General features: G+C 35.5%; 1 protein-coding gene across 1 annotated transcript in view; it reads right to left on the reverse strand.

Moving 5' to 3' along the window:
- CCDC171 (coiled-coil domain containing 171) overlaps positions 1 to 20,990 on the reverse strand; it is a 346,670-nt gene that overhangs the window by 237,308 nt on the left and 88,372 nt on the right. The window contains exon 11 of the mRNA XM_060101112.1: positions 16,053 to 16,191. Coding sequence (XP_059957095.1) covers positions 16,053 to 16,191 — 139 coding nt within the window. The remainder of the gene's footprint in view (positions 1 to 16,052; positions 16,192 to 20,990) is intronic.

Raw genomic sequence — 20,990 nt, forward strand, 5'->3', positions numbered from 1 at the left:
GGTGGTCGGAAACACTTGCAACTGGCCTCTGAGGGTGTGTGTGTGTGTGTGTGTGTGTGTGTGTGTGTGTGTGTGTGTGTGTGTGTGTGTGTGTGTGTGTGTGTGTGTGTGTGTGTGTGTGTGTGTGTGTGTGTGTGTGTGTGTGTGTGTGTGTGTGTGTGTGTGTAATGGGGGAGGGGGGAGCAGTCTTATGGAACTGAATTCTTAACTTGTGGGATCTGACACTATCTCCAGGTACATAATGTCAGAATTGAGTTCAGTAGTAGGACACGTAGCTGGTGTGGCAGAATTGCTTGGTGTGGGGAAATCTACACACACTTGGTGACTGCCAGTGTTCTGTGTGAGCAACGTTGCATGTAGAGAGAGGAGATACATGAGTATGTTGTTCCTCAGAGCTGAAGTTTTTTCCTGAATGCATGCAACTTTATGACACATTAAATTCCCATACATATTCATAGCTATTTTTGAACTCTCTGTTTCATTGATTTCTCTATTTTGTCAGTATCAATTCTTAATTATGGTAACTTTATATTTTATTTTTACTGAGATATAATTGACATAACATACAATTCACCCAATTAAACTGTACAATTTAATGTTTTTAGTATATTCACAGAATTGTGCCATCATAACCACAGTCTAAATTTAGAACACTGTTGTCCCCACTAAAATATATGCCATATGCATTGACTGCCACTCTCCACTCTCCCATTTCCATACCCAGCCCAAGCAACCACCATTCTTATTTCTGTTTCTATAGATTTGCTTCTTCTGGACACTTCATATAAATGCAATCATAAAATACAGCCTTTTATGACTGACTTCTTTCACAAAGAATAATATTTTCAAGGTTCAGCTGTGTTATAGTATGTATAAGTATTTTGTTTATTTTTATTGCTAAATAATATTACATCATAGGGATAAGTCACACTTTATTTATCCATTCATCAGTTGAAAAACATTTGGGTTGTTTCCACTTTTTGGTTATTATGAATAATGCTGCTACGAACATCCATGTACAGGTTTTTATGTGGATGTATGTTTTCACTTCTCCTGGGTATATACCTAGGAGTGAAACTACTGAGTCTTATGGGCACTCTAGGTTTAACTTTTTAAAAACCTGCCAAATGTTTTTCCAAAGGGGCTTCCATTTTTTACCTGCCCCCCAGCAAAGTGTGAGGATTCCAACTTCTCCACATGTTCACCAAAACTTGCTACTGTCCATTTTTAAATTATAATCATGCTAATCAGTGTGAAGAGGCATCTCATTGTGGTTTTGATTTGCATAACCTTGATAAATGATTTTGAAAATCTTTTAACATGCTTATTGGCCATTCGTATATATTCTTTGAAGAAATGTCCACTTAAACTTTTAGCATATTTTTAATTGTTATTTCTCTAATATTAAGGTGTGAGAGGCATTTATACATTCTGAATACAAGTTCTTTATCAGTCACTTGATTTGCAAAAATTTTCTAACACTTTGTGATTGTTTTCACTTTCTTTACAGTATCCTTTGAAGTACAGAAGTTTTTAATTTTGGTGAATTATTGTATCTATTTGTAGATACATTGTATCTATTTGTATCTATTTTTGTATCATTGTAACTATTTTTTTGTCACTTGTGCTTTTGCTGTGGCTCCTAAAGAATCAGTGCCTAAGAGTTTTGTAGTTTCAGCTGTTCTATTTGGGCCTATGAACCATTTAACTTTTGTGTAGGGGTTCAAATTCATTCTCTAGCTTGTGGATACCCAGTTCTTTCAGCACCATTTGCTGAAAAATATTACTCTTTTAATATGATTAACTTGAATTAACTTGGCACCCTTTTCAAAAACAATTAAACATAATTGTAGGGGTTTATTTCAGTACTCTCAATTCTTTTCCATTGATCTATATGTCAACATTATGCCAATACCACAGTGTCTTGATTACTATAGCCTTGTAGTAAGCTTTAAAATTGGGAAATGTTACTCCTCCAACTTTACTCTTCTTTTGCAAGATTATTTTGGCTATTCTGTCTCCTGCATTTCCAAATGAATTTTACAATCAGCTTGTCAGTATCTCCAAAAATCCAGCTGGGATTTTGATAGAGATTGCACTGAATCTATACATCAGTTTGAGGAGTACTAATATCTTAACAAGTAATATTAGTTCTTATGATCCATGAACATATAATGTCTTTCCATTCACTTAGGTCTTGTTTAATTTTTTTAAGTGATGATTTCTAGTTTTCAGCATACAATTCTTGTACTTCTTTTGTTACTCCTAAGTACTTTATTCCTTTTGACACTATCATAAATGAAATTGCTTCCTTTATTTCATCTTTGGATTGTTCATTGCTGGTGGATAGAAATACAATTGATTTTGGTATTGATCTTGCATTGTACCCTGCAACCCTGCTAAACTTATTTATTATTTCTAATAGTTGTGTGTGTGTGAATTCCTTATAATTTTCTAATATACAAGATTACATGATCTGCAAATAGATAGTTTACTTCTTCCTTTCCAAAATTAATGCATTTTATTTCTTTTTCTTGCCTTATTGCCCTGGCTGGAACCACCAGTACCATGTTGACTAAACATGGTGAGAGTATACATCCTTGTCTTGTTCCTGATCTTGGAAAGAAAGCAGTCTTTCACCATTAACTTTGATGTTGGCTCTAGGTTTTTCATAGATGATCTTTCCCAGGTTGAGAAAGATCCTTTCTTCTCCTAGCTTGTTGAGCATCTTTATCATGAAAAATGTTGAATCTTATCAAATTTTTTCTTTGTCTATTGAGATGATCATTTGGTTTTTGTCATTCTATTAATAAAGTCTATTAACTAGTTGATTTTCAGATGTTACACCAGTCTTACATTATGGGATAAATCCCACTTGATCATAGTGTAAAATCTTTTTTATAAATTGTTGGATTTGGTTTGCTAGCACATTGTTGAGGATTTTGGCATCTATACTCAAAAGGAAGACTGGTCTGAGTTTTCTTTTCTTGCTGTGTCTTTGGTTTGTTATCAGGGTAATAAAACTAACTTCACATAATGAGAGGGGAAGTGTTGCCTCCTCTTCTCTTTTTTGAAAGAATCTGTGAAGAATTGGTGTTAATTCTTCTTAAACATTTAGTAGAATTCACCAGTGAAGCCTTCTGAGCCTGGACTTTCCTTTAAGAAAAGTTTCTTGATTACTAAGTCAATCTCTTTATTTGTTATAGGTCTATCCAGATTTTCTATTTCTTCTTTACTAGTTTTGGTAGTTTGTGTCTTTCTAGAAATCTGTCCATTTCATCTAAATTATCTAATTTGTTGGCATATAGTTGTTCACAGTATTCTCTTATAATTCTTTTATTCCTGTATAGTCAATAGTTGTGTCCCCTCTTTCATTCATGATTTTAATAATTTGAGTCTCCTCTCTTTTTCCCTTGGTCAGTCTAACTAAATGTTAATCAATTTAGTTATCTTTCCAAAGAATCAACTTTTGGTTTCATTGATTTCCTCTATTATTCCATATTATTATTTCTTTTGTTTCTGTTTTAGTCTTTATTGTTTCTTTCTTCCACTTGTTTTGGGTTTAGTTTGCTCTTCTTTTTCTAGTTTCTTAAGGTGAAACGTTAGCTTATTAATTTGAGGATTTTTTTTAATACAAGTGACTCCAGCTATAAATTTTCCTCTTAAGCACTGTGTTAGCAGCATCCTATAAGATTTGATATGTTGTTTCAGTTTTCACTCATCTTATGTCAAATAAGGTCAGTCCCCTTAAACAGAGCTGCAGAGCTCTTTCCCCTTACAGCCAGCCAGCCTATCCCCCTGGGCAGAACTCCTGTGCCGCTGCATTAGAGCTGGGAGTGAGGACCCACTTTTCCAAAACAACAATCCTGCTCTCTAAGGGACCAAGTGCAACCCGTGGTGTTCTGGGGCAAGGGCAGTTGGCCCCAATATTCTTGGCCTGCCATGCCTGGGGTAGAACTACTATATTCCAAGTGAAAGCTGGGTAGAGGAAGAGAGATCTGGTCCTCTCAGCCCCGCCTGCCTGGAATAGAGTTGCTACAACACAGGGGTCTGAGAGATGAGAAATTCCAGCAGTGTACCTCTCCTACAATGAAAGCATAGCCCCAGCCTTGGAGCTAGAGAGAGAGGAAGGGATCATCCTCTTGGCTGCAACAGCCCAGGGTAGAGGTTCTATAACAAGGAGCAGGGGGTAGAAAAGGGGTTATGGAACCAGCCATTACTCAAATGCCACACTCTTGCTGTTCTTACTGAAATTTACTAGATTTTCTTATTTTCAATAGCTTGAGATACAACTTGCATAATTCATCCATTTAAAGTACACAATTCAATGGTTTTTAGTACATTCATAGAGTTGCTCAACCATCACCACAATCAATTTTAGAACAATTTCATCACATCAAAAAGAGATCCCATTCCCATTAGCAGTCACGCCCCATTTTCTCCCAATCCCTTCAGCCCTAGGCAACCCTAATCTACTTTCTATCTCTACAGATAGCCTACTCTAGACATTTCATATAAATTGAATTATAGATTGTACGTCTGGCTTTTGTGTCTGGTTTCCTTCACCTAGCTTAATGTTTTCAAGTTTTATCCATTTTGAACCACTGATCAGTATTTTATTTCTTTTTATCCCTGAATAATATTCCATGTTATGTTTTTACCAACTTTTGTTCATCGATTCATCAGCTGATAGACATTTGGGTTGTTTCAATTGCTTTCCTGTTATCAAAAATGCTGCTATGGGGCTTCCCTGGTGGCGCAGTGGTTGAGAGTCCGCCTGCCGATGCAGGGGACATGGGTTCATGCCCCAGACTGGGAAGATCCCACGTGCCACGGAGCGGCTGGGCCATGGCCGCTGGGCCTGCGCATCCGGAGCCTGTGCTCCGCAACAGGAGAGGACACAACAGTGAGAGGCCCGCGTACCACAAAACAAAACAAACAAACAAAAATGCTGCTATGAATATGTAGATGTATATTTTCATTTCTATTGGGTATATACCTAGGAGTACAATTACTAAGTCATATGGTAACTCCAATTTTAACTTCCAAACTATTTTGAGGAACTTCCAAACTATTTTCCAAAGTGGAGGCATCATTTTACATTCCCTGCATAAGTGTATGAGGATTCCAATTCTTTCACATCCTTGCCAATAACTGCTATTACATGTCCTTTTTATTACAGTCATCCTAGTGTACGTGATACAACATGTCATCACGGTTTTGATTTGCATTTTCCTGATTGACTAGTGATACTGAGCAGCTTTTTATGTGTTTACTGGCCATTTATATATTTTCTGTGGAGAAGTCTCTTTTCAGATCTTTTGTCCAGTTTTCGATTAGGTTGTCTTTCTATTGTTGAGTTATAAGAGTTCTTTCAGTAAAAACTCCATTATCAGATATATGAGCTGCAAATATTTTCTCCCGTTCTATAAGTTGTCTTTTTACTTTTCTGATGGTGTTCTTTGAAGAACTAAGGTTTTTAATTTTGATGATTAGTAGATTTTCTTGAATGAAAGTTTCTCCTTTGCCCTTAGGACAATTTTCAGAGCTTTATATGGTTGGTTTTTTGTTGTTGTTTTTAAAATTTTTCACCAATTAAATTTTTTTTGTTAGGTTCACCAAGCTCCTTACTCCATCATTTCAGAAGTTCTTCCCTACAATATATTTTAATGTCCTAAAGGTTTAGTATCCTAGGACTTCTTATTCAGCATTTTCCTAATATTATCATAGAAGTATATTTCCAGAGGAAATCCAGCATCATATTCACAAATTACATACATATACACACACTCTATTATTTCAATACATATATTATCTTTAATGCTCACTGAAAATCCTGCACAGTAGATATTATTAGCACTATTTTACAATGAGCAAACAGATTCAGAGGGATAATATCACTAAAGGTCACACAACTATTATGAGATGGAACTGTGGATTAAAACCCAGATCAACCTGTCACCAAAATATATGTTTTTCTATTATGAAATGCCAACTGAGGCTAAGTCCCAATCAATCTCAAGGAATAGAAATTTATATAAGTATAAATGTAGAATTCCAGAAAAATTGCATACTTGGAGTCAGCTTAATATAAAGGTTCAATTAAATTCCTAGTTCAACAATAATTCTTCTCTTTCAAGTGTAGGGTTCAATACTGACTAAACAATGAGCTAAATATGTGAAATAAGTCAGACAGAAAAAGACAAATACCATATAATCTCACGTGTGGAATCTAAAAAACAAAACAAATAAACAAAACAAAATGAAAACAGACTCATAGATACAGAGAACAAATGGTGGTTGCCAGAGAGGAGATGGGGGAATGGGTGAACTAGGTGAAGGGAATCAAGAGGTACAAACCTCCAGTTATAGAATAAATAAGTCACAGGGATGCATTATACACCATAAGGCATATCCTCAATTATACCATAATAATTTTGTATGGGGACAGATGGTTACTAGATGACTTACCATGGTGATCACTTCATAATGTATTTAAATGTTGAATCACTATGTTGTATAACCTAACATAATATTGTACATCAGCTATATTTCAATTTTAAAAAGATGAACTAAAATTTCAATACCATTACAGTTTAAAACCAAATTTAATGTCAAATTAGCCAGGAAACACTGATTAGTGTAAAATTTTTCAAACAATAAAGAAAAGATTTGATGAATGACAGGCTTAAAAAGAATTAATTAACTATGCCTTAAAGTTGCTATTCTATTTATAATTAGTAGTATTATAATTTTCTACAGAGATATCTGGGTCATAGTCTCATAATACAGCCAATACAAATTTTACTTACATCTAATAGGTTTATGAACCAGGTTATGACCAGAAAAACTCCTTTTCATTGTTTTTTACTGAAGTAGAGTTGATTTACAAAACTGTGTTAGTTTCAAGTGTACAGCAAAGTGTCCTTTTCTTTTTACAGTTGACAATTTTTTTCCTAATAAATTGTTTTGTTTTATAAATGGAGCTTCCATTCTTCATTCATATAGAGAAAACATTTGGAACTTTTATTAAGTGTGGATTGCACTTATATTTAAATTTTGTTCTCAAAGCTGTTAGTTCTCTTAGTAGCCTTTTGATATGCAAGAAATTCTAGAATAAAAACAGAACCTACTAACTAAATAAATAAAACTACTGGGTCAAAAACAAAGTGCAAAGCAAGATAAAATACTAAGTTTCTAATTTTTGATTAACATGCTTTATTGTGTGACATAAAGAGTAAGTTTAGGTTAAATGTTAAAATGCTGATTCAACAAATTCTGTAATTCTAAACATGCACAGAAGTTTAAAAGACAAAATGGTAGGATAAAAGAACTCACTTCTTTTTGCCTTGGACATAATTCACATAAAGAGTTTATTACCCTAGGAATAAAAGTTCCTTACTGCTATGTTGGCTAACCAGATGATGTTTGGATGAACATTTATTGATCACTCACCATGAACCAAGGACTACTTTATAGATGTCATGATGAATCTACAACCAGTGTAGAAAGGGGACTAAAAATATCAAAATGTATTATTAAAGAGGAGTCAAGGTTGGTTATAGAATATCTTTAACCAGAAAGATAATGAGATGACAAAGAACTACGTAGTATTTCGACCTTGGTATACTATACACACTGCTAAAGTAAATGAATTTCTGGCTTAATCTAACATGTCATTCTATCATCTTATCTTCCTTTGAGCCTATAAAAACTCATCCCTCACTTTTGCTAATCATGCATGAATATCATAAATTGATATGCATGTAGATAAAAATTTCTAATACAAACTTGTGAAAAAAAACATAAAAAAGCATATGCAAACTTTTATATCTAGAAATTAGCCAAATGAGCCCTGCTGATCTGCAATGGAAAAGTTGACTCAAACCATAAATAAGAATAAAAGCAATTAAGGGGAACTGTTAATAAGGTTAAAAATTATAGAAAAAACAAACAGGTAAAAAATAAATACCTTTACTTAGTCACTAGATTTGTTTAATGAAATTAGCATTTTAAAAGTAGGTTGACATATTAACAAGTTGAAGGAGAAAAACCATATGATCATCTCAATAGATGCAGAGACAGCTTTCGACAAAATTCAACACCCAGTTATGATAAAAACCCTGCAGAAAGTAGGCATAGAGGGAACTTTCCTCAACATAATAAAGGCCATATATGACAAACCCACAGCCAACATCATCCTCAATGGTGAAAAACTGAAACCATTTCCACTAAGATCAGGAACAAGACAAGGCTGCCCACTCTCACCACTCTTATTCAACCTAGTTTTGGAAGTTGTAGCCACAGCAATCAGAGAAGAAAAGGAAATAAAAGGAATCCAAATCGGAAAAGAAGAAGTAAAGCTGTCACTGTTTGCAGATGACATGATACTATACATAGAGAATCCTAAAGATGCTACCAGAAAACTACTAGAGCTAATCAATGAATTTGGTAAAGTAGCAGGATACAAAATTAATGCACAGAAATCTCTGGCATTCCTGTACACTAATGATGAAAAATCTGAAAATGAAACCAAGAAAACACTCCCATTTACCACTGCAACAAAAAGAATAAAATATCTAGGAATAAACCTACCTAAGGAGACAAAAGACATGTATGCAAAAAATTATAAGACACTGATGAAAGAAATTAAAGATGATACAAATAGATGGAGAGATATACCATGCTCCTGGATTGGAAGAATCAATATTGTGAAAATGACTCTACTACCCAAAGCAATCTACAGATTCAATGCAATGCGTATCAAACTACCACTGGCATTTTTCACAGAACTAGAACAAAAAATTTCAAAATTTGTTTGGAAAAACAAAAGACCCCCGAATAGCCAAAGCAATCTTGAGAACGAAAAATGGAGCTGGAGGAATCAGGCTCCCTCACTTCAGACTATACTACAAAGCTACAGTAATCAAGACAGTGTGGAACTGGCATAAAAACAGAAAGCTAGATCAATGGAACAGGATAGAAAGCCCAGAGATAAACCCACACACATATGGTCAACTTATCTTTGATAAAGGAGGCAGGAATGTACAGTGCAGAAAGGACAGCCTCTTCAATAAGTGGTGCTGGGAAAACTGGACAGGGACATGTAAAAGTATGAGATTAGATCATTCCCTAACACCATACACAAAAATAAGCTCAAAATGGATTAAAGACCTAAATGTAAGGCCAGAAACTATCAAACTCTTAGAGGAAAACATAGGCAGAACACTCTATGACATAAATCACAGCAAGATCCTTTTGGACCCACCTCCTAGAGAAATGGAAATAAAAACAAAGATAAACAAATGGGACCTAATGAAACTTCAAAGCTTTTGCACAGCAAAGAAAACCATAAACAAGACCAAAAGACAACCCTCAGAATGGGAGAAAATATTTGCAAATGAAGCAACTGACAAAGGATTAATCTCCAAAATTTATAAACAGCTCATGCAGCTCAATATTAAAAAAACAAACAACCCAATCCAAAAATGGGCAGAAGACTTAAATAGGCATTTCTCCAAAGAAGATATACAGACTGTCAACAAACACATGAAAGAATGCTCAACATCATTAATCATTAGAGAAATGCAAATCAAAACTACAATGAGATATCATCTCACACCAGTCAGAATGGCCATCATCAAGAAATCTAGAAACAATAAATGCTGGAGAGGGTGTGGAGAAAAGGGAACACTCTTGCACTGCTGGTGGGAATGTGAATTGGTACAGCCACTATGTAGAACGGTATGGAGGTTCCTTAAAAAACTACAAATAGAACTACCATATGACCCAGCAATCCCACTACTAGGCATATACCCTGAGAAAACCATAATTCAAAAAGAGACATGTACCAAAATGTTCATTGCAGCTCTATTCACAATAGCCCGGAGCTGGAAACAACCTAAGTGTCCATCATCGGATGAATGGATAAAGAAGATGTGGCACATATATACAATGGAATATTACTCAGCCATAAAAAGAAACGAAATTGAGCTATTTGTAATGAGGTGGATAGACCTAGAGTCTGTCATACAGAGTGAAGTAAGTCAGAAAGAGAAAGACAAATACCGTATGCTAACACATATATATGGAATTAAAAAAAAATGTCGTGAAGAACCTAGGGGTAAAACGGGAATAAAGACACAGACCTACTTGAGAATGGACTTGAGGATATGGGGAGGGGGAAGGGTAAGCTGTGACAAAGCGAAAGAGAGGCATGGACATATATACACTACCAAACCTAAGGTAGATAGCTAGTGGGAAGCAGCCGCAGAGCACAGGGAGATCAGCTCGGTGCTTTGTGACCGACTGGAGGGGTGGGATGGGGAGGGTGGGAGGGAGGGAGATGCATGAGAGAAGGGTTGTGGGAACAGATGTATATGTATGACTGATTCACTTTGTTATAAAGCAGAAACTAATAAAAAAAAAAGTAGGTTGAACTTTTGTAGCAGTGATACGTAACACCTATAATTTCTGAACAGTTTTGAACTCACATAAGCTTTTAAATTAGTTTAAATATATTTTAAGCCATTACAAAGGAATTCTGAAAAAAACAGAGGAGCATCAGAACCTGCAACCGACATCACATACTTATGCTCCACATCTCACCTTTTTATTTTATCTTCCACCCAGTTACCACATAGGCAGCCCATTTGTAAGGACTCCAGGAGAGCTTGCTCAGCTAAACTGAATTTGATCTGGTTAGCTTTCATAATCATCACCATCTGCAGCTTTTCCTTTGATCATATTGAAGATAACTAATCTTCTTACTTCTTCATAAAACAGTTTACTATTTTTTCCCTCCTTGCTCACCTATGCTGCTTCCACGGATGTGAGCATTCTATGATCCCAATGCTTATGGCATATGATGAACTGTCATCTTCCCTTACACAGCTTTACACTTAGTTTATTTTTCAGAAAATGCTACTGTCCAATCTCAATTTAGGCCCTGACATATAAATATCTCCCTCTATCTCTATCTTTCTCTCTCTCTCTCCTTCTCTCTCTCTCTCTCTGTCACACACACACACACGCACACGAGCGCACACACACACGCACACACATGCACAAACACACAAACACAATACCATTTTATTTTTTCCCAGATTTAAATTTTCAAAATTTAAGAATATATATATTAATAAATTTCAAAAAGCTTAATAAAAAAGCTTTATGCCCACATTATAAATTTAGGAAGCCAGTCATATAATGCACATTTAAATACACAAATACAAACATACACACATTTGAGAAATACTATTTAATAGTATTAAATTTTTAAGGACCACTACGAGAGACAGAAAGTGATGTTTATATTAGCAAAAACAATGATCATATATAAATACTACTCCTATTATTGGTAAAAAGCAGGAATCAACAGATTTTGAATAAAAATTCAGAACAGAATTTTTATTAGCCCATTAGTTTTGAATGCCTCCTGCAAAATCAGAAACATGTCCTTCTAAAGCAAACCTAACTGATCATTTGATGCAAAAATATTATCAAGAAACTTTTGCTTTACCACAAAGCACAGCAATCAAAGCACTTGCCAAAATCCTATCTAATGCTAGCAATCGTTATTATTATATAATCAGTCAAACCCCCAAAGTATAGGGAAAAAATATACACTTGACCATTTTCAATCACAAGTTCTTTAGAGAATAAAATATTCTTTGAGCAAAACCTCATGAGAACTAGAATTCCCTTTTCAATATGTGGTCTCTCCTAGAGCTGTAACTAAATATTACCGAGTGGCAGAAAAACAAATCTCAAGAAATGATGGACTTAAAAAAATTTCATTGTGGAAAGCACAAAGCAAATCCTAATAATACCAATTTGAAAATGATAGCTCCCCTGCTTCAAGAGAAGCAGATACAAAAACTCACAGTTAAAAAAAAAAAAAAAAAAAAAAAAAAACCTCACAGTAATGACTAAAAGACCCAACTGGATCTATTGAACCTCTGATGGGCTTTAATAAGCATGATCACTAAGCAGCTTGAACTTGAAATTCGGTTTTAATTAGTAGTTGATTAAATCATTATTAAATTCATAGAATTTAAAATTAATAGTTCAACTTTAATCAAAACTTTTTAAAGTCAAATTCAGTAGTGTATAACATGGAACATGAAACTAATTTTGTTAAATCCTTAGATGTCCTATGTTGAAATTCTATTAATTTTATGACATTAAAAATAATAATATACTACTCATTTGCTAATCATATCTTCTAAATCCACACCTTGAATAGGAGTAATTTCACGAATATAAAAGTACAATTAATGTTGGCTGGGTTTATATTCCTTAAATATCAACAAAAGACTCAACATAACCAGTTTGAACTTTTCCAAAATTATGCTCTATATTTTTATTCTCTCTCTTGAAACAGGGAAGCTATCACTTTGCAACTGGCTTATTGACACTGTGTATATCCTGACCTGGATGATCTCTATGGTTTCTTCCAATTCTGAGAGGCTAGACCTTAGGTTATACAATTGATATTTTTAAGTCTCAAAACTTCCTGAAGCCTTTGCATATATTAATAATACCTTGATCTCACTAGTAAACCTATAGAGGAAAGTGGCTTTAATTTTCTCTTACAATGAAACATAGAAAATAAAGACCAAGACTTGAATAATGGTCATGAATGTGACCTAAACTAGAAAACAAGTGGTTACCTCAAAGGAAGAGGAAAATTACCTGTATCTAACTTATGCTTCCCATCTATATTCTATAAAAGCTGACACTATCTTGTTCAATAGAAACATAACTGTGGGAAAGACACACTAGGGTATGTAGGATCATAGGATGTCATTAAAACAAAGTTTTATTTCCAAAAACAAAAGGTAAAAGCCTCTTCTTAAGGCATTTTCTCTTCAGTCAAAAACAATTATGAATTCAAAGCAAAAATAACAGACTGTGAGGATGCAGAACTAAAAAAAACCTCCATTTTTTATGGTTTAAAATTTTTAATTTGACAGATATCTCTTTAGAGAGAAATTTATAAGATTCCCCTCCCAACTCAAAGGCCACTAACCTACAGAAAAAATAAAAGGAAATAAAGGACTATGTACCCAAAAAATGATTTAAGAAAAGCTACATATGAGTTTTTTAATAAAAAATAAAACACTGTACTTACTATTTAAAGTAATAGTATTTTCATTAAATATTTTTTAAATTTCATATTATGGTTGGGTAAAGAGATAGAAAGCAACTGTTCTAAAAAGAATAAAACAGAACAAGTTAAAGGAGAAAGCTAATAATAAGGAAGGATAAAAAGAGGAGGACAAGAAAACAGAAAGATGGAAGAAAATAAGACATAAAGCTACGGCTTTAAGAGAGATGAAAAAACAGAGAGGAACATATAAATAGTTAGGCTGAACCATGTGAACTGTAGATCACTTAGGCTGCAACCTGAATACGTTTCTGAACATCCCAATGGCTCTTCCACCAGTCAGAACAATAGTGCTTTATAGGCTGAGTGCCAATGGTCCAAACAAGCAAACGGTGGTTGCTAGTGAGCTACAACTCGCCTTATTTCAGACCATCCACCAAACTGTAAAAGTTAAAAAGTAAAAACCTATTGGCACCACGTAAATTATTTTTAATCACAAAGCATGCTGAATTCAGTGGTGAATTCAACCAGTCTTCTTTTATCTAGTCATTGGAGTGCTAGGAGACCAGAATCAGGAGGATTCACGCAACTTATATTGCTGACAATGTCTTCGCCATTGCATTCTCAGTTATAACTCACTTTCCAAACTGTTTGATTACAGCAAGACCAATACTCAGCTCAATGACTCTGACGTGTTTCTCTCCACCATGATTCACCCTCCTGAATCAGGGGGGAGAAATGGGATAGCCCATGAAATTTAGGGTAGCACATAACAGTGAATAGGCACTACAGCATGCCACACAGAGAGCTCTAAGCTTTCTAAAATCCCACATCCAAAGAACTCAAACTACAAATTCAAACACAGTGTAAGCAATAATATCAATCCCTTTATCAGAACAAACTGGATATCCTGAGTTAAATGGAGACAGAGTTGGACATTAGAGGATATACAGACATTTGTTCCAGGAAAAGAAGGAGCATTTCAGTCAATGTGGTCAAAAATATGAAAAAACAAAACAGAAGCAAGAAAGTTATGAAAATATATAATTTGTTTAGGAAGCCAAGAGTACTCTAATGTGGCTGAAGCAAGACAGAGGGCCACCTGTCTGTATGTAATATTGGGTCATTTGAAAATGATAAAGAGTTTAAATGTTATCCCATCATTACTTTCTTTGTCATTGTTACCTTTCTAACTAGGCAGCATTGATTTGGCTACCACTTCTTAGTATAACCCTGAGCTTCCATCTTTTTGGACAAGGAAAAAAATATTCATTTTCCTCAGTAACTAACATCGCTAAGAGTTGTGGAATATAATTGCAAGTGAAGTAGCCAAGTCTTTGGGGAAGGTATGTACGTGGAGAACAAGACAAAGAGGAAATAGGGTATTACTATAAACTTTATGCCCTCCCTCTTGGGGTTCCGAGAAAACTGCAGAGTTGGAGTATGTGCATCAACCAAATAAATCCATCCAACAAATGTTTATTGAGGCAAGTACTACTGTGGAATCTTGGCATGTAAAATGAAGTTAGCCTCAATGCACTCTCAATCTCTTGGCAGAGATAATACACATCAGATTTTGGTGTTATGATAAAGATGCTAAACTAAGAACTAAGGAAACACAAAGTTGGGAGAGGTCAGAATTCTGAATTTAGGTGGATGAAAAAGTAGGAAAAGATGGAACCATAGAAAGCGTCACAGACTGCAAAATTTCAGAGCTGACCATCACAGGATAATATAGGAATTTGTTAAAAGAAGAGAATAAGCATTTCAGTCAACGTGGGTCAAAAAATAAACAGTCTGAACAAATGTAAGACATTGTGAAGATATATAATGTGTTTACAAAGCTGAGAGTACTTTACTGTGGCTGAAGCAAGATAAAGAGAGGGCAACGGCAATACAAGAAGCTGGAAAAGTTAACATAGAGCCACAAACAAAAGGGCCTTAGATTACATGACATGAAGCTGGACTTTATTCTGAAAGCAACAGGGAGACATTGATTGTTTTTTAATAAATGGAGGGTGACAAGAGCAGATCAATACTTTAGAAAGATAAATTTGGTGATGGTGTGAAGGCTCGATTATTGGGGAATGGAGACAGAGTGATCAGGTTCAAAATGATTATAAAAGGGAGTCTTTGGGGCTTCCCTGGTAGCGCACCACAACGAAGAGTAGTCCCCACTCGCCACAACTAGAGAAAGCCTGCGCACAGCAACGAAGACCCAACACAGCCAAAAAATAAATTTAAAAAATAAAAATAGGGCTTCCCCGGTGGCGCAACAGTTAAGAATCCACCTGCCAATGCAGGGGACACGGGTTCGAGCCCTGGTCCAGGAAGATCCCACGTGCCACAGAGCAACTAAGCCCATAAGCCACAACTACTGAGCCCGCGTATCACAACCACTGAAGCCTGTGCGCCTAGAGCCCGTGTTCCCCAACAAGAGAAGCCACCGCAGTGAGAGGCCCGCGCACCACAACGAAGAGTCGCCCCCACTCGCCGCAACCAGAGAAAAGCCCACGCACAGCAATGAAGACCCAACGCAGCCAAAAATAAAATAAATTTATTTTTTAAAAAAGCGGGGGGAGTCTTTGAAATCATTAGATCTACTGATTATAAACCCTAACTCCACCTCCATCTAGGTAACATTGTTTTATGCACTTAAAAAAAAAAAAAGAAAGAAAAACACCTGAATCAATTTGAAAACACTCTGTAATTCAGACTTCCACTAATTCATTTAGTTTTCCCAATTATTCCAAAGAACAGAGGTTTTATTATGTATAGCTTTGTTGTACACAGTGTCTCCAGTTTTGAAATTTTATATCAATGCCACTAAAATTACTTTCATACAATTACCTCATGGCATGTAGTGAGAAAAAAAAACCTGTCAAACATCCAATTTGACCCAATAAAGTAACTGCCATAGGGTTTTCTTTTCTATCCTTACCATTACAAGTTCTTCCTGTAATTCACTGCAACTTTTTTCATTATACTGGAGTCTCTCTGAAAGGTCTATAATTACTTTCTTCTGTTCCTCGATTTCTTCATTTAGTTTCTTGTTGTTGGAGAAATACTCTCTTTCTAATCTGAAAAGTTAAAGTGTCAGAGCAGGTTTTTCAAATATGCTTTTATCAGGTCCTATTATACAACTTTAACACAAGTGGCAGATGTATTATATATCATGGTTTCATGCCCAGAGGTTTTAAAGGTCACTTCTCATTTTTTCAAATTGAAAGAATTGTACATTCTTAAATGAAAGACTCTAAAGGAATAATAGCCCCACTTTTTGATAGCAGATATCTGTACTATACCCAAGGTTATAAGCAAAATAGATCTGGTTAGTGTTGATTCACCACTATTTATGATAAACAAACCCCACCCACCACAGTTCAATTAGCTCAGAGACTGCCTCAAAACAGAAAGCAGTCCTATCAAATGATTTTCAAATTAAAGTATAACATTAGAAATGACACAAATGTTTTACTCCTGACTGTCCATGCAAGTGGAACTGGTGTGGTGACATGGAAAATCCAAAAGCAAGAATAATCAAAAATCATTCATATTCACTGTCAAAACATAAATTTCAAAGGATTTCCTTGCCTATTTGAATTTTGCTCAGGCTAGCACTAAGCTGTATTTACATTCTTGTTTGGATATAAGATGACAAGCAGTTCGGAAGTATTTTAAATTTTGCTGTAGATAATCCACCAAGTGGATAATTTTAATTCAAATTAAAGTGTTGCTGCTATTTTTAATCTGATATCTTCCTGATAAATGTAGTAGATCTGTTTCCTATAACTTTTAAGCTGTAATATGGGAGATAGGGTGACTCAGTCTAATCAAATCCACACTACACTCAGGCTGTAATCAAATGAAGACCTAATTTTTGAATAACACATGATCTTATTCTGAACAGTCAACACTTCTTTCTCTAGGAATGGAAAAGAGACAATTCTAGTGCCAACCCTTTGGTATATTCTTCCTTGAATCAAGGATATTCCACGGCAGAGTGGGTAAAATTTAAACATGTATAGATTAGATAAGACATTGATATCAACTTCCCAGAAAGTAAAACTAAACAACAAAAATGGATCAAAGTAGAGAAAAGATAAGAAAATCAATCCAGGAATCCCAACATATAAATAACAGAAATTCTAGAAACAGAAGGTAAAGAGTGGAAAGGGAGAAATCAGCAAAGTAATAATATAAGGGAATTTGCCAGAAACAAATTATTCAAATCTCTAAAATTGAAAGAGCTCAGTGAGTGCCCAGCATGAATGAAAAACAACCTATGCCAGGCCCATCATCATGAAATTTCAGAACAGTGGGAACAAAAAGAAGATTCCACATTGCGTGCATAGAGTACAGAAATACATATTATTAGTATTATTTTATCATGTGTTACAATCTAACACCAATAAACCATTTCTAGATATTTGCCTATGTTTCCAGACTTGGTAACATATATACTCTATACAAGTTTCCAGAGGAAAACACAGGCCTCATACAAAGATCAGGAATCAAATGACTTCAGTCTTCTTGACACTAGAACTGAATAAACAGCCAGCTAAACTATGCAAAAGGGTAAAGATCAAGTAAAGACATTTTCAGAATGCAAGTTTTAAAATTTTTCCTCTAATGTATAATTTCTCAAGAAGCTACTTTACAAGGGAGTAAATCAAACAAGGAAGATGGGCACGAGATCAGTAAACAAGAGATCCAATATAAGAGAAGTAAAGGCAATGCCAAGGATGATGGTGAAGAGAAGTCCTGGGATGACTGTGACAGGGAGCCTATAAAACAATTCGTCCAGAAAGGAGGAGGTGGAGAGAAGAGTCCAAGAGTGATACATCTTACAAGAAGCTCAAAATGATAGAATTTCTGAGGTATAGAAACATAATGAGAGATTTTCAACTTTGTTAGACAGTTTAAGAATAACTCAGTGATTGGTGCACACAAACTAATCCATCATAAAATGAGACAATTATTAACTACTCATTCGTTTGATGATTCAGCAAATCTTTACTTTGCAGCTCTTGTGTACCAAGCACTAGTCTAGACTTTGGGAGATAGCAATGAACAAAACAAAGTTCCTCTCCACATAGGAAGACACAATAAACAACAAAGAATATAATAAAACGTTGTATAGAGTAATAAAGATGCCGGACCAAAAAAAATGTAGAAATATACACCAAAATACAACCCTACTGAAAGGATGGGAGGAAGGAAGAAATAAGTGTATGCTGTGTGGTAGAAATGTACAATGTAGATAAATAAGTTGAGGCCAATAGATAACACGTAGAGGTGGAAGTTGAAAAAGTGGCACAATATGCATGATATTTAGAACTACTAAGTTAAATATCAGAAGAAACAGCTATAAGAATTAAAATTGGTTGCTTCAGGGCTTCCCTGGTGGCGCAGTGGTTGAGAGTCCGCCTGCCGATGCATGGGACACGGGTTCGTGCCCCGGTTCGGGAGGATCCCACATGCCGTGGGGCGGCTAGGCCCGTGAGCCAGGGCAGCTGAGCCTGCGCGTCCGGAGCCTCGGCTCCACAGTGGGAGAGGCCACAACGGTGAGAGGCCAGCGTACCACAAAAAAAATATTGGTTTCTTCAAAAGAGCAGAAGGTTGTAGAAAGCAATGGGGTACCAAAATGTGGTTTATCATGAGCTTAAAAGCACTATTTTACTTCTTAGATTATGTACAAGTGCTAACTTTAATAAAATCAAATTTTAATTTAAAAAATTATTAAGCAGCAAATATAAAATTAAATGCACCTGTTATTTGGTGCTATTTTATAAATAAAGTCCAAGTTGAGTCCACTGAAATGGGGAACATCCCTTGCTGTCAGTAATCTCATGCACAACCCAAAGAAGCTGGCTCCTATGCTTCTGCCAACAGCCCCACCCAAGGGGAATGAGTAGGGCGGGAGTAAACTGAAGGTTCAAGGGAGCCCCAGTCTCTTTGAACCCAATAGAGAAGAGTCAGGACTTGACAGATGGAGGATTTTAGGCAAGAAAGGAAAGGGAGAAGAAGGAAACTCGTAGTTAAGAGCCGTTCTTTCCTACTGGATTCCCATTTTGTTGTTGTTGTTATTGTTGTTTAAGAGTTCAGCTAAGAATTTGACAACAGTACAGCTGTTTTAACAAATAGCCACCTTCAGGCTATCTTTTACCAAGAATATAAACAATAATAGTGCCACAAGTTATAATACTGGGTTGGCTAAAAAGTTCACTCATTTTTTTCAGTAATTTGGCTCTAGTACACCTTACTTGTCTTTACCTTCATTCAAAATAATTTTGTTAGACTGTATTGTGACAGCTGTCATATCAGCGTGCATTTAAAAAAACTTATCAAATTTGGTGAATTTTTGTGTAGCCATTTGGATATTGAATAAAAAAGCAAATTTTTGGCATATTATGCTTTTATTATTTCAAGAAAGGTAAAAACGCAACTGAAACACACAAAAAAAGATTTGTGCAGTGTATGGAGAAGGTGCTGTGACTGATCGAACGTGTCAAAAGTGGTTTGCGAAGTTTTGTGCTGGAGATTTCTCGCTGGATAATGCTCCACGGTCAGGTAGACCAGTTGAAGTTGATAGTGATCAAATCGAGACATTAACTGAGAACAATCAATGTTATACCACGCGGGAGAGAACCGACATACTCAAAATATCCTAATCAAGCACTGAAAATCATTTGCACCAGCTTGGTTATGTTAATCGCTTTGATGTTTGAGTTCCACATAAGTTAAGCGAAAAAAACCTTTATGACCGTATTTCCACATGCGATTCTCTAATGAAACGTAACAAAAATGTTTCGTTTTTAAAACAAATTGTGACGGATGATGAAAAGTGTACAATAATGTGGAACAGAAGAGATCGTGGAGCAAGCGAAATGAACCACCACCAACCACACCAAAGGTCAGTCTTCATCCAAAGGTGATGTTGTGCATACGCTGGGATTGGAAGGGAGTGAAAAACAAACAATTAATTCCAACAAGTACTGCTCTCAATTAGACCAGCTGAAAGTGGCACTCGATGAAAAGCATCCGGAATTAGTCAACAGAAAATACATAATCATCCATCAGGATAACACAAGACTGCATGTTTCTTTGATGACCAGGCAAAAACTCTTACAGCTTGGCTGGGAAGTTCTGATTCACCCGCCATATTCACCAGACATTGCACCTTCGGATTTCCATTGATTTTGGTCTTTACAAAATTCTCTTAATGGAAAAAAGTTCAATTCCCTGGAAGACTGTAAAAGGCACCTGGAACAGTTCTCTGCTCAAAAAGATAAAAAGTTTTGGGAAGATGGAATTATGAAGTTGCCTGAAAAATGGCAGAAGTTAGTGGAACAAAATGGTGAATACATTGTTCAATAAAGTTCTTGGTAAAAATAAAAAATGTGTCTTTTATTTTTACTTAAAAACCAAAGGAACTTTTTGGCCAACCCAGTATTTTTGTACTTCTTTTTATACTTTTGGTTGATGTATTTAGAAAAATAAAGAAGTCCCTAAATACTGAATGTAATAAAATAAATTTAGATTCAGTCTGTTCAGTATCATATCCTTGACTAGCATTATTTTAAACTAAATTTAAACTTAAACTAGATTTAAGGATTATCAGGATCTTCTCTCTACCATTGCCCAACAATCAGTTACCACAGCTAATGAAGACCTGACATATTGAAGGGAATTCCCTGGCAGTCCAGTGGTTAGGTCTCTGTGCTTTCACTGCCAAGGGCACAGGTTCAATCCCTGGTGGGGGAATTAAGATCCCACAAGCCACTCAGTGAGGGCAAAAATTAAAAAAAAAAAATTTCAAGTATAAAAAAAATAATTGAAAAATTTTAGTTTTATACTTTAGTTTTCAATGGAAAAA

Source organism: Mesoplodon densirostris, chromosome 6 (assembly GCF_025265405.1).
Source record: "Mesoplodon densirostris isolate mMesDen1 chromosome 6, mMesDen1 primary haplotype, whole genome shotgun sequence".
Lineage (NCBI taxonomy): Eukaryota > Metazoa > Chordata > Mammalia > Artiodactyla > Ziphiidae > Mesoplodon > Mesoplodon densirostris.